Source organism: Gymnogyps californianus, chromosome 1 (genome assembly GCF_018139145.2).
Source record: "Gymnogyps californianus isolate 813 chromosome 1, ASM1813914v2, whole genome shotgun sequence".
Classification (NCBI taxonomy): Eukaryota; Metazoa; Chordata; class Aves; order Accipitriformes; family Cathartidae; genus Gymnogyps; species Gymnogyps californianus.
In genome coordinates this window covers 14,361,094-14,375,337 of record NC_059471.1, presented here as the reverse complement: position 1 = coordinate 14,375,337, position 14,244 = coordinate 14,361,094, and the positions used below count along the sequence as shown (strand labels likewise).

The window sequence follows — 14,244 nt, the reverse complement described above, 5'->3', positions numbered from 1 at the left end:
TCTGAATGGTGCAGTCGCAATGTTCCCAAGGCCTTGATTGCACTGGTAATCTAGGAAGGCTTTTGAACACCAACATGCACCATCACAACAATGTAAATCTGTCTGTTCTTCATTTAAATATGACCTGCACTTTTAAGAACTGCAGCTTTTAAGAACTGATCTGCATATGTTTACACTGACATTTGGCCACCTCTTGAAATGAATCAAACTATTACAGCAGAAAAAAAATGTTAAAATTCATCCGGTTATCCCTTCTTGTGCACTTCCAATTAGCAATCAAAGAACTTACTTGACTCAAAAAGAAAATGTCTTTACTATGAAACCCTACCCTATGTATTGCTTGTTTTACCAAGAATTTGTGCTCTTTTTGCATGGCAGTGAGACAGGGGCAAGGGTGAGGACCCGGGGAAGAAGAGTGAAGACTATTTTTATATTTGATAATTTTCCAGAAGCAACCAGGTTCTTTCCCTGGTATTTTTTGCAGAAAGCAGGATAAGGTTACCATAAAAAATTATATCCTTAATAGAAGAGTAAACAGGTCAGCTGAGTGCCCACCTCATCTAAGATTCATAATAAAAGAGTTACAAGCCTTAGCAGCTTTTAAATAATTCATCAAACAGTCATCAAACGCCTGGATGGCAGCTGCTGCTTAGAAGAGGAACCAAAAGGTGTCTCTTCCAAAGACAGAAGTACTGGAAGTACTTGGAGAAAAGCTGTATTGGGTTCACATGGCAAGGTTTTGGTAGCAGGAAGGAGGGCTGCAGGGGTGGCTTCTGTGAGAAGACACCAGGAGCTGACCCCATGTCAGATACAGACGGTTCCAGCTCGCTCCAAGTCAGACCTGCCGCTGCCCAAAGCTGAGCCCATCATTGAAACTTGTGGCACCTCTGTGATAACATATTTAAGAAAGGTTAAAAAACACTGTGCAACAGCTGGGAGAGAGGAGTGAGAAAATAGGAAAGAAATAGCCCTGCAGACACCAACGTCAGAGAAGAAGGAGGGGAAGAGGTGCTCCAGGTGCTGAAGCAGAGATTCCTCTGCAGCCTGTGGAGAAGACTGCGGGGAAGCAGGTTGTCCACCTGCAGCCCGTGGACGACTATGCTGGAGCAGATATCCACACTGCAGCCCATGGAGGACCCCACGCCACAGCACGTGGATGTGCCCTGAAGGAAGCTGCAGCTTGTGGAGGGCCCATGCAGGAGCACACTCCTGGCAGGAACTGTGGCCTATGGAGAGGAGCACGCACAGGAGCAGGTTTTCCAGCAGTAGCTGTGGCATGTGGGGAACCCACACTGGAGCAGTCTGTTCCTGAAGGACTGTACCCTGTGGAAATGATCCATGCTGGATCATTTAGTGAAGGACTGTACCCTGTGGGAGGGACCCCATGCTGGAGCAGTGGAAAAGCATCAAGAGGAAGGAGCGGCAGAGGTGAAGTGTTACGGACTGACTGCAACCACCATTCCCCATCCCTCTGCACTGCTCAGGGGGAGGAGGCAGAAGAGTTAGGAGTGAAGTTGAGCCTGCAAAGAAGGAAGGGGTGGGGGGAAGGTGTTTTTAGTTGTGTTTTTACTTCTCATTATTCTACTGTGTTATTAATTGGCAATAAATTAAACTAATTTCCCCAAGTCTAGTCTGTTTTTCCCGCGACGGTAATTGGTAAGTGATTTCCCTGTCTTTATGTCAACTCATGAGCTTTTCATCTTATTTTGTCCCCTGTCCTGCTGAGGAGGGGCAGTGAGAGAGCGGCTGGTTGGGCACCTGGCAGCCAACCAAGGTGAACTCACCACAAGAGCACAGCTCAGATGTCACACCTCTTTAGTTCCCAAAGAATAAGATTATTACTGAAGACAAGACAAATGTGACTTAGTTATCACTGGAAACTTGTACATTAACTTTGGCTATAGTTTGATGTGCAATTAAGCTGTCACTGCCATCAAACAATAATTTAATGTTCTGCCTCTATTATTCCCCCTACCCACCAACTTCTACAATCGCTTCCATTCCCAGATTCCCCTGTGCTCTGCCAGATGAGCACTTCCACAGCTGCATAACAAACCAAATCGGGAAACTGGGACACATGGAAAATTATTCAGTAAAGCTTAGCAGTTCGTTTAGCTCCCTGATCCGGTAGAGCACACAGCTGAGCAAATAGCAATACTAATACCACTTAAAGGACAGAAAGGGGTGGAAACAAGGTCTGAGAGTGGGAAAAAAGGAAGGGGCAGGCTCTGGAGGTTTTCTGTTTGTTTGTTTGGCCGTAGAGCTGGCTTAAAACTACACAGCAAAATGCAACTTCAGACAGATGCTTTCCAGTAACCTCCTTTGGTCAGAGATTCTGGGACAACTACCAAACAGCTCAACCACTCTTTACAGGAGAGGGCAGAGACAGAGGTGCTAGAATAGGAGATACAAGAATTCAAAATTACTGTACAATTAGTGTAACATCCAGTAGACGACACCAATGACCACAGTTCTGAAGTAGAAGGGGAAAAAAGCAAATTCACATCCCTATTCACCTGATACACCATGAGCCTTCCTTCCTACATGGGTTTGTTTAGGAAGGGACTGGTCTAGACTGTGGTAAGTTTCATGCATATGTAACTTGACAAAAACCTGTCTGACAAAATAACCTAAGTAATCATATACTCATTCAGTTTAAAATTAAACAGAAGAATAAGAGAAAGATAGAAGCCTGTAACAAGAGTTCTACATTTCAGAAAACCAAGATCTGAGTAATTAAGGAACCTGAATTTAGATGTGACTGTATACAGAGAAACTGCAAAGGTACAACATGAGCTACCTTGAATTTGCATGTTAGTTACAAGAAGAACAACTGCATAAAGTAACAATGAAATCAGGGTTAACCGAAGAAATGATACAGAGATGCAAGCAAAGGATCGTGGACTGGGTGGGGGGTGATGGGGGGTGGAATCAGTATTCAACTATACCTGCATATTCAGGCATTTTAAGACGTTAAGATAACTAGGTTTGGTACCAGAAACTAGTGGAACTCCAACAGCACATGAGCTCAGTCAGCTACCAGTGTGGTGTGGTGGCACTCCTGCAGCTGCAGGTAAAGCCTATGCACTCTCACTAGACACTGGGTAGTTTCAGCCTAATTCACGATATTTTCACAAACACATTAATACTTAGAAAACTATCATTTTGTGCAAAGACAAACCAAAGTAGAATTTAGAAAATAAGGAAAAACAGCTTTTTAATCTATAAAAGCCAAAAGGGAACACAGAGCAAAGAAGGCCAATGCACAGTAAAGATGACACAGAAACAGACACAGCCTAAAGATTAAAGTATGATCCAAACTAAAATTAATATTCAACCTCAATTTTCAACAATGCTACCAGTGTGAAAACAGCAGGAGAAATTCATATGAGTACATTAAAAATGCAAAATCACCACACTATTACACAAACAAGAAAAAGAAAGAGCTCCATAAACTCAAACAGGGGTTAGAACAGATACGATTTAACAGTAAAACTCAAACACATGAAAACACAAGACTTGGTACCCAAGATTTTTAAATTGATCAAATCAAGGAGTCTGCTCTCATAACATAGCAAATATATGTCTATATTTAAGAAACAAAGATAATGATCCAACACGAATGCTCCATTACGTTGACCTTAAAATCAAGCAATTCTTTAGAACAGTTTGAAGGAAAGAACAATTAAAAGCTTAGAAATTGACAGAAAATAGGGTAAAAGGCAACACAGATTTATCAAATGTAAACTGCATCAGATCAGTGGATATCTCTTACACAAGGCGAAAGATTTATTTATTTAAAAAAAAAAAAAACCCAAAACCAAAACCACAATAGATCTAATCAATTAGTCACCAGTAAAGCACATGATACCAAGCTACAATGGCAGTTTAATAATTATGGTGGAGAATACGAGAATTTATACAGAAGCTATATAGATAAGAAGCAACTAGGAAAAGGCTTTGCTGCAAACACCCAAAGAGAGAAATGTCATTGTTCAAGGACTGATGTTGAGACCAATCTGATTTAACATTTCCACCCTGACTTTGGGAGAGCTTGGCTGCTACCACAGAGCAGGGAGGCATTACTGACACAGAACACTGGACTCTCATCTATGAAAAGGAGGGAAAGAGAGGGAAAAGAAAACGGGCGAGGGGAGAGAAAAAAATGTGTTTGAGGTGTCCTCACCTACAGGAAACCAAAGAAAGAAAGAAAGAATTTCCTAAAGCACAAAAAGCAAAGAATAATTAAAATAATGTGTCCTTGTAGTTCTACAGGATCAAATCATAGAATACCAGGTTGAAAGGGACCTCAAGGATCATCTGGTCCAATCTTTCTTGGCAAAATCACAAATTGATTCTTCTTATTGTTAACTGTTTTATTTTTCATGATGTTTATTTGACTTAAAGGCTCTTTACAGAAGAAAAATAATCCTATTGGTGATACCTACTTTCATTTACATAATATCTTTCAGTGAACTAGAGTACCTTTGCAAACAGACACTACAATGCACATCTGACATGCAAACCTCTCTTCTTTAAACAATCTGCAAAATATCAAGTAACATCAGTAGCAGAACCAACTATATGACCTAGGCATTGCAGCACCTTGTATCCTGCTTTGAATATTAAGCTAAAAGAAGATAAGACTTCTTAAGACATACAGAATTTCCGTACTATTTTCCCATGCCTGAATTATACTAAGCAAAACATCAGCACAACAACAACATGTTGTTTAAGCTTTTGGTGTCCTGTGAAAAACAAATTTGCATAATTCAGGACAGGGAAGCGATTGAAATTGATAACTTCCAACTGATCTGAAAAACTATACTGTAACATAGCCCAGAGTTCATGATGTGCTGTGAAATATATTATCTTTTTAATGAAAGTTATTTGCACTTCACAGGGTGCCAATGGGAGGTTAGATTACTGCCCAACAGTACTTCAATCTCCTATTAATATGGAAGACGGTCAAGCTATTTTTCATCAGTTTAATATTTACTTCATTGCTACTGCTTATAAGATCCCAAGACTTTTTCACCTTTTATCATACACTTAAGGAATCCGTAGCACCACATAGTCAACAGACCATAAACACTGATTTCATTTAATGATTGATGTTGTTACAGAATATGATGAGCAAAGATCAAACCTGTGAACATTATTATACTACTTTTGTTTCCCCTACTTTTACTTCTAATCTCCTGAACACTTAAAAGCGAATTCAAAAAGGCTTAGAAAAGAGCTACTAAAATGATCAAGAAAGCAGAGAAGCTCTTAGGAGAGTGGATAAGAACAGCTTGTTCAGTCTAGCAAAAGGACGCGATTATTCCCCAAGCAAATCCAAGTAAACAACAGTGAAGAAATGTTGAGTGAAAGGAAAATGAGTATAAACAAGTTTGAATTTCCAGATTAAATTTATTTTTAATGAGTTACTCAATCCTCAGAGTAACACGGTTCTAGAATGGCCTTCTAGCAGAAATAGTTAGGATAAAAACTGTTTTTAAAATGGAGTTTGACAAGTAGGGATTACACGATGTAACACTAGCAAGAGATTGGATTTAACAAAGGAAATTCATGATACTCAATTCTCCTATATTCCAAATTTATTTATAATTATAGTTTTGAGACTATAGGGAAAAATAGAAAGGCAAAGACATAGCACTGCTTTACATATCATTCAGTAGAAAGAAGGACTGTATTGTTGTCTGTATTTTTCACAGAGGATGAATATGAAGTTATTTACTATTACAGGAAACTGCAAATTGCTGTAGCACTTCTGCCCACGAAAACCCAAGAGATCTGTACAAGTTCAGTGACCACAGCATCATATTTTCCATTGTAGTAAAGACAATATTCATGAAGCAGCTGGTCTCTTATTATTAGAATTCATGTATCTTATTTATAGCAAATGAAGCATGTAGTAAACAACAAGCCAACTGGCCCATTAAGAAACAGATCAAACTTGACCTTTTCAGAAATCAGTTTAAAAGTTTGAAAATCTTAATTTAAAAAAATGCACAACATTTTCTTAAAGCAAAGACATCATTACATATGGCGTTTGAAACTCAAACCCACTCCTTTGGCAACCTGACATAATCCAATTACAAAATTTCTCTAAAGAATACCTATTTCAATATTAAGGCACAAGAACGCCCATATTGAGTCATTCAAGGACTTTATTAACACAGTAGTCATTACTGACAGCATGGGAATTCACTTGCAGGGATTCTTGGTTCAAAATGAAACATGTGATGGACAGAAAATACTGTGCTCTGTAAGAGTCCACTACATACTAGCATTTGTTTTCTCCATATATATTTGGCTAAAGATAATATGATACAGACTGCAGCTGCTTTAAACACTAGAGGAAGCAATTAAGCTCCTTCTCTGGCCAAGAACCAGCTTATTGTTGGTATCTTCGCATGAAAGGCTGAACACTGTTGGAACTGTTTTTGAAAGTTATGTCCATAATCCACAGATAACTCAGACATCAACAGAAGTTGAGCAGGACAATACAAATGCCTATCAGAAGTAACAGAACAGCGAGGGAGCAGATGATTTCAAAATATTAATGCCAATTACTAAGTTTCAACTTCCTTTTAGTGGGAAACTTTTCTTAGTTGGTAAGGGAATCATCTGTCTAAAGACTAAATGTAACCTGTCATAATGCCCTGCCTCTCACCCAACCCTAACATGAAAGGCAAGTTATGCATTTTTGTATTACACGACTAAAACAACTAAAAGCAATCCATTTTCAAAGGCAATGTGACTTATTTCTGAAATTCTCACTAGTAAGCTATACGTTCATAATTCCATGTTCACCATCATAGTATCACATAGGGAATATGAAGAATCAGTTGTTTTACTTAGAATCTAAATTAATAAAAGACAATGATTGCTATCAAACTTCAGCAGTTATTATTCAATGAACTCAGTCCTGCTCCAGTTAGAATCTGGAAAAGACATTGTAAAGATATAATCTCATGAAAATATGTGACGCCAAGATTATCTGGGAAAATGCATCTCTCTGGAAAGATACAAAGAGGTTTTTTTCACATGAAAAAAAAAACCCAAGAGAGATAACAAGATCATAGGTTCTTATGCTGTAATTTTGTCCTTATTTTTTTTCCAGCTAGCTAACCCCCTAAATTTCCATACATATAGACAGGTTCATCACTGTATTTTTATAATTAGCTTTATGAGAGAAGAAAATCATCCCTGAAAACTGTATGCCAAAACAGTTTCAAGACAGTCTTTTCTGTGTGGAATTTCTATAAAAACCTGGCAAAAAACACCGCCTCACCCCCACCCCCCAGCAAAAGACGATATTTCCATCTTGTGCCTGTTTCTCTGTTTCTCCATGTGTTAAGTAGTAAAATAAAACTACTAATGATTGCAACTAAATTACAAATTCCTAAAGATATCTGTTAAATCTTATTTATATTACACCACAACTCTGCATTACTGTTTGCATCCTATTAAAACACTTTAAGAGGTATAGCATTACTTAAAACAGCTGCAAATCCACTGAACTTTCAATGACTTAAACCAAAAAACTTATGTAGTTCTCATCTTTGAATACATGAACTTGCTGCTACAATAGGACTTAAGATGGAGAGAGAAGACCTCAAAAATCATAGGGAAAAAATGAAGGCTTCTGTACACCAATAAGCCACATGATCACCTGTACAAGATGCATGTTAGTTTTTTGGACTGTTTAATACAATATTCACTAACTTTGGCAGAACAGTAGGCCTATTATGGAAGTTAAAAGCTTGCAAGTATTTCTATAAAGAAATTTCCTATATAATCTACATGACAAAGCCCTAAACTAGGTTGCTTTTTCACAAGGCAACTACAAATAAATTACAAAGTACACTTGTGGTGGGTTGACCCTGGCTGGATGCCAGGTGCCCACCAAAGCCGCTCTATCACTCCCCTCCTCAACTGGACAGGGGAGAGAAAATATAACGAAAGGCTCGTGGGTTGAGATAAGGGCAAGGAGAGATCACTCACCAATTACCATCATGGGCAAAACAGACTTGACTCGGGGAAAAAAATTAATTTATTACCAGTCAAATCAGAGTAGTGTAAAGAGAAATAAAACCAAATCTTAAAAACACCTTGTCCTCACCCCTCCCTTCTTCCCAGGCTCAACTTCACTCCTGAATTTGCTACCTCCTCCCCCAGCAGTGCAGGGGGACAGGGAATGGGGGTTGCAGTCTGTTCATCACACATTGTTTCTGCCACTCCTTCCTCCTCAGCGGGAGGACTCCTCACACTCTTCCCCTGCTCCAGTGTGGGGTCCCTCCCATGGGAGACAGTCCTCCATTAAATTCTCCAATGTAAGTCCTTCCCACTGGCTGCCATTCTTCATGAACTGCTCCAGCATGGGGCCCTTCCATGGGGTGCAGGCCTTCAGGAACAGACTGCTCCAGCGTGGGTCCCCCGCGGGGTCACAAGCCCTGCCAGCAAACCTGCTCCAGCGTGGGCTCCTCTCTCCACAGGGTCACAGGTCCTGCCAGGACTCTGCTCCAGTGCGGGCTTCCCACGGGGTCACGGCCTCCTTCGGGCATCCACCTGCTCTGGCATGGGGTCCTCCACGGGCTGCAGGTGGATATCTGCTCCACCGTGGACCTCCATGGGCTGCAGGGGGACAGCCTGCCTCACCATGGTCTTCCCCACGGGCTGCAGGGGAATCTCTGCTCCGGCGCCTGGAGCACCTCCTCCCCCTCCTTCTTCACTGACCTTGGTGTCTGCAGAGTTGTTTCTCTCACATCTTCTCACTCCTCTCTCCTGGCTGCAATTGCGCAGGTTTTTTTTTCCCCTTCTTAAATATGTTATCCCAGAGGCACTACCACCGTCGCTGATGGGCTCAGTCTTGGCCGGCAGTGGGTCCGACTTGGAGCCGGCTGGCATTGGCTCTATGGGACATAGGGGAAGCTTCTGGTGTCTTCTCACAGAAACCACCCCTGTAGCCCCCCTGCTACCAAAACCTGGCCATGCAAACCCAATACAATACTACTGGCAAAAAGTACAGGAAAAATAGACTTGATGTTTTAACTGAAAACAAGCTGGAATCAATGAGAAGGAAAAATTTTAATTCTGCTTCAGGAGTCCAGCTGCAGCTGGACCTCACTATGTGAAGCATTTAAGCAGATGCACTTTAAACATGCATCTGAAAGATCTATTATATTAGGTGCCTGAAGAAGTTACAAAATCACCAGTTACCTAATAACCAAGAAGGCCAGTTGTAACAGGAGATTGTTTTTTCTAAAAAGTTGGGGGTTTTTTTCCTAATTCATAAGTTAATGACAAAGAAACCCTCCTCCAGGTGCACCAAAGAAAACTATATGCTCCTACTTAATTGTGCCTACAGAGTTAAATCTCTGTTGAAAGCTAAGCCTTTCAAGAGACAGTAATGTATTTAGTACCTCAGTTGATTTGAAAAAGAAAAATGTAGTTTCTCACTGCAAATACTAATCGTAGAACAAGGCGGAAGTAGGCACGACGGCCTTACAAATGTGATGCTAACACCTAACTAAACTAGACCATATAATCTGTGCTCTTCTGAGGTGCTCCCAGAGTCTTACACATTTAGAAGGAGAAGGAAACAGTGCAAAAAGTGCTAGGAAAAGGCTGCTGAGGATTTGATATCAATCCCAGCGTTATCAGCTCTCACTGCATTCACAATAGTCAACTGCTGCTTCATGAAGCCCAGTATTACAGCTCTCCATACTACTTTGGAAAGCAGCACTCTTCAGAATGAACGTAGCAAAACCACATTAAAATAAAGTCTGACCTTATCTTGGGACCACTCCAATTAAAACGCAAAATGTTTGCATACTACATTAAGCGTATTTGTTCTACCTTCAGTTTATGTGGAATCTCTTGTCAGGTACTTATAAACATTGCATTTTTACGGTAACTTCTTAGATACAAAATATTAATTTGTGCACAATCCAGTAACTTTTGTAATACAGAAGTTTAATTCCACCTGAAAAACCATGCACGTACTGTAGTTTCATATATTATGTTACATTCAGGCAACTTTAAAAGACTGTAGTATTTTCTAACTGCATTAAGTCAGCTTCACTGTCTCTTCTCTAAACATGGTCAGGAAGGACATGTTCCAAAACTCATTTCCACTGAAGCTCTGCAGCACAGTCCGGATTTTTCCCCCCCAACAGAACTGGTCCTCCAAAATGATATGTAAATGAAAAATCCTAGATCACCTAATGAGATAAAACACAGTAAATAATGCCTGTTGTTCTCCAGGGCTGGTCGGTTATTAAATATTCAAAGATCAAATCCTAGGAGTTCATCACTGAAATCAACTGCTTACTCCACTGTTTGATTAGAATTTCAAAGATATTAAAAAAAAAAAAAAAAAAAAAGCCTTGCGCAAGTATTTTACACTCCCCTGATTTTAAAGCTGAGTAGGAGTAGCTAGTGTGCTTTAACGAGTCGAAAGTTCTCTACCCTAGGAAACATACAATAGTGCTACTTGCCATAGCAGGTACACTGTCCTTGCAGTATCTACACCAGAGTCTGTACAGTATAAAGCCAGGATTTCTATTCTGTTGAGAAAAATCCAGATTTTTCCCCAGTTGATCTAACACAGGAACTCGGGCAGTATTCTGTTGAAGGCATGGTCACGAAACTAAGGGATTTGAAATGAACAAAAGGAGAAATATTTCTTACTACACCAGACCAGACCTTACTTTCCTAAGGCTAAAAGACACTATAGCACACAGCATTTTAAAGTTGCACATAGAATACAATAAGCATTGTGTCAAACACAATAACATTTGAACTAAAAAGTTTTAAAAGTCAGGGGAACTTGCAAGTTAAGTAGTCATTACTTGAGATAGAAGTATTGCTTCTCCTTGAAGAGGGAGAGAATTGTTAAACATGTAGATATAGGGTCTAAATCTAGCAAGGACTCACAAGTATTCTTCACAAAAATAATGGGATTACTCACTTCAGAATCAAGGTCTAAATTACTTCTCAAGAATGATATTCCTTCTACAGCAGTTTGTCTTTGACAACTTAAGAAGAAAGTTGTATTTGTTCATATTTGATCTGGACAAAAAGCAGCCAATTTCCAGTGCTAGCCCAGGTCAAAAAAGTACCCATGTGGTATCCTAACCTGTCATCACTATTTGTGCACACCATCTTATAGGACCAGGTTTGTAATAGTTAAGTTTTTATTAAACTTACATTTTTACTACTTAAAACAAGCTCAAACTTCCTGTTTTATGGAGAAAAATTTTCAGCAAACAGAAAGACTTAAAGTACAACTAAAAAACAAAAATGTACCATTGAGTTTTGAGAGAGAGAGAGAGAGAGAGACACAGATTTTCTATGTATTCTGTCATCTCACATTCTGTATGCATGGATAGAGGAATTTACCAAATTTAATACAAATTCACATAAGATGCTAGATTCGTGTCCAGCTACTCACTAAAACAGATGTGTCCAGAAATACATGCACTTACATGAAAAAAAGTCTCAAAAAGACAGTAGCAGCTTTATGTAAACGCAATGCTGTAAATAAACTATATACTGTTGATGCATGAACAAGTACAATTAACATTCAATCCTACTCTTGGCGAAACAAAATCTTCACAATTTGACCTCCTATCCCAGGTAAAGACACAAACTTTGCGTTCAGACTCTGGACTGACATCAGTTAGGTTTCTTATGAGCTAAGGAGCTCATTGTAACACCTGTTCCCTGTCCACATAAAAAGCAATACTGCTACCCTTCACCCTACAAAAACTAGCATACCGTGTCAATGTGGCAGATATTTTTAAGGATTAAAGTGATTCTTTTCCTTGAACATCTCATGTTGCAGCACAAGAAGCTGTAAGTTACTTCTCTACTCTACCTGAAGGAAAGCTCTGGGCAACAGGTAAGAGAGATCCAAAGCGACTTAAAGACAAGAAGTACGTGGCAAGGAGTTAGAGGAGAGGAAGGCAAGCAGAGTCCAGTAATGGTCATGGCAATTCCTACTTTTCACTTTATGCTCCTCAAAGCGTGAGGGCCGTTTTCACGCCCTGGGAAGCTGTCACTGCTCAACTCACAGAGCTTTAAAAGCACGAAACTGTTCGCCCTTCTCTCTTCTTTCAGAATCTTTCAAAATACATAAAAGTTAATCTGCTACATGAAGATGGGGTAGAGGGGGATGTGGGGAGGGTGTGAGACATAAACTCTGTTCATATACATTCACTTCAATGTCTTGCTTTGCCCGTTTATTACGGACATCTCCAGTATCTAAAGATACCTAACTAGCAGGCAGCGTCCCAGAACAAGACCCCTCGGCAGCACTACACGCCCGGTCCGTACAGCGATCTACGCCGCGGCTTTCAGCCCCCAACCCCGACGCTGGGCTCTTCCCCCCATCCCCAGGCGGGACCACCTCGCCGGGCCCGCTCCCCTCGGCAGCAGCGGCGCCCCCGCGCTGCCCGCTGCCCCCGCCGGGGAGGGCGCGGCCGGGCCCGCGGGCCGGGGCAGGGCCCCGCGCCGCCCCCGCTCCCCCGGGAAACCCACCCAGCCCCGCCGCAGGCGAGGCGAGGCAAGGCAAAGCGGCGGGGAGAGAGCGGGGGAGAAAGTTTACGAGGCGCTTTTCAGCGGCTGCCGGCAGGGGAGCCCGCTCCCGGCGCCCATTCAAACAAAAGAAGCCCCTTCTGCTGCCCGCCGCCCCCCGGCTCCCCCGCGCCCCGGCCCCGCCGCCCGACTCACTTCGCAGGGCCCCGATGAGGAGGCTGCCGTCCTTAATCAGCTCCTTGATGAACTTGTTCGTCCTCTCCAGCTCGATCTCGTGACACTTCAGGCGCTCCCTGAAATCCGGGCTGTCCAAGTAGGAGTCGCTGAACTCCAGCGTGGGCAGCCCCATGGCAGCAGCGGCGGCGGCCGCAGCCCCCCGACCGGCGGCGAAGGGGCGGGCGGCTGAGGCAGGGCCGCGCCGAGAGACGGCGCTGAGGGCAGAGGGGAAAGTGGGGGCGAGGAGAGGCGAGGCGAGGCGAGGCGCGGCTGCCGCCGCCTCCCCGGAGAGGCTCCCGATCCGCTGCACCGGCCCCCTCAGCGCCCGCCGCGCCGGCGGCGAGGCAGACGGCCGCTGGCGGCGGAGGCAGCGCGCTGCGGTCGCTGTCACCCAGCTACATGCTGTCCGCGGGGCACCGCGGGCTCCCAGCGCCGCCGCCGCTCCGCCGCTTCCGGCAGCGCTCGCTCTTCCTCTCTCCCCGGCCCTAACTTCAGTGTGAACCTCCCCCGGCCCGGCCGAGGAAGCCCTCCTCCCGGCGCGGCATCTTCACACGCCGGGGACGCGGCCCCGGCAGTGCCCGCCCCTCGCTCGCCGCCGCCCCCTCCGCGCTCTGCCCTCCAGCGGCGGCGCGGATCGGCCCGCTGCGGCCTCGTCTCGGCCTGGCCCGGCTCGGGGTGAGGCGAAGGGGCGCAGAGGGCCCGCACGGCCCTGTGAGGGCCAGCGCTCGCCTCCTCCTTTCCCTGGGGCTTTGGGAGGCCCAGAGGAAGGCAGGGAAGGAGGCTCCACCTCAGGGGTAGGGAGGCTCAGGGGTATTTAAAACCGTGCGCTTGGAGGAGGCCGGTTTATGTCAGAGGCCGATGTGGAGGAGAGCAGCCCACCTTTGCTGGGGGGAGACAGCTGCCAGCCAGGTGTCTCCTGCCGCAGCTGGAGGAGCAGCGGGTCCTCGGGCCTGAGGCAGCCAGCCCGAGCGTGCCTGCTCTGCCAGGGGATCTTCCGTGACACCCCAGCATGGCCCTGGTCGGCCTGCCAGGTGTGCGTGTGCGGGCCTGTGGCAAGGCAGTGCTCCAAGGGAGGTGGATAGTGAGAGGAGAGAGCAGGGAAGCATAAAGGAGGACGAGGGAGGGAGGCGGAGACCAAGGAAATACAAAAGAGAGGAACGTCCATGTTCTGCCATGGCACTTGGTTGCTGTGAGGGGATACAGCTGACCATTCTGAAGAGGAGCATCAAGAAACTGCAAGCCCAGTTACTACAGCAAAGTAGTGTTTTTCCAAGTATGTGAGTGAGCTTATCTCAGTAAACAGAAGCACTTTGGATGATTCTTGTATGTTTATCTGGGGTGGTTTTTCCAAACATACCGTGTCAGTATGCAAGTATGTATACAAATGTACGTACTGGGTTTGAGGAGAGCTGTCTGTAAACACACCTTCAAGTCAGCAATAACTCCATTGGAAACAACCATCAAGACTGGCCATGA

At 43.6% G+C, this 14,244-nt stretch overlaps 1 protein-coding gene across 1 annotated transcript in view; it reads right to left on the bottom strand.

Moving 5' to 3' along the window:
• The window catches only part of ARHGAP42 (Rho GTPase activating protein 42), a 167,770-nt gene extending 154,869 nt beyond the window's left edge, over nucleotides 1-12,901 (bottom strand). Inside the window, exon 1 of the mRNA XM_050897048.1 lies at nucleotides 12,748-12,901. Within this exon, the coding sequence (XP_050753005.1) occupies nucleotides 12,748-12,901 (154 nt within the window). The remainder of the gene's footprint in view (nucleotides 1-12,747) is intronic.
• Nucleotides 12,902-14,244: the final 1,343 nt, after the last annotated feature.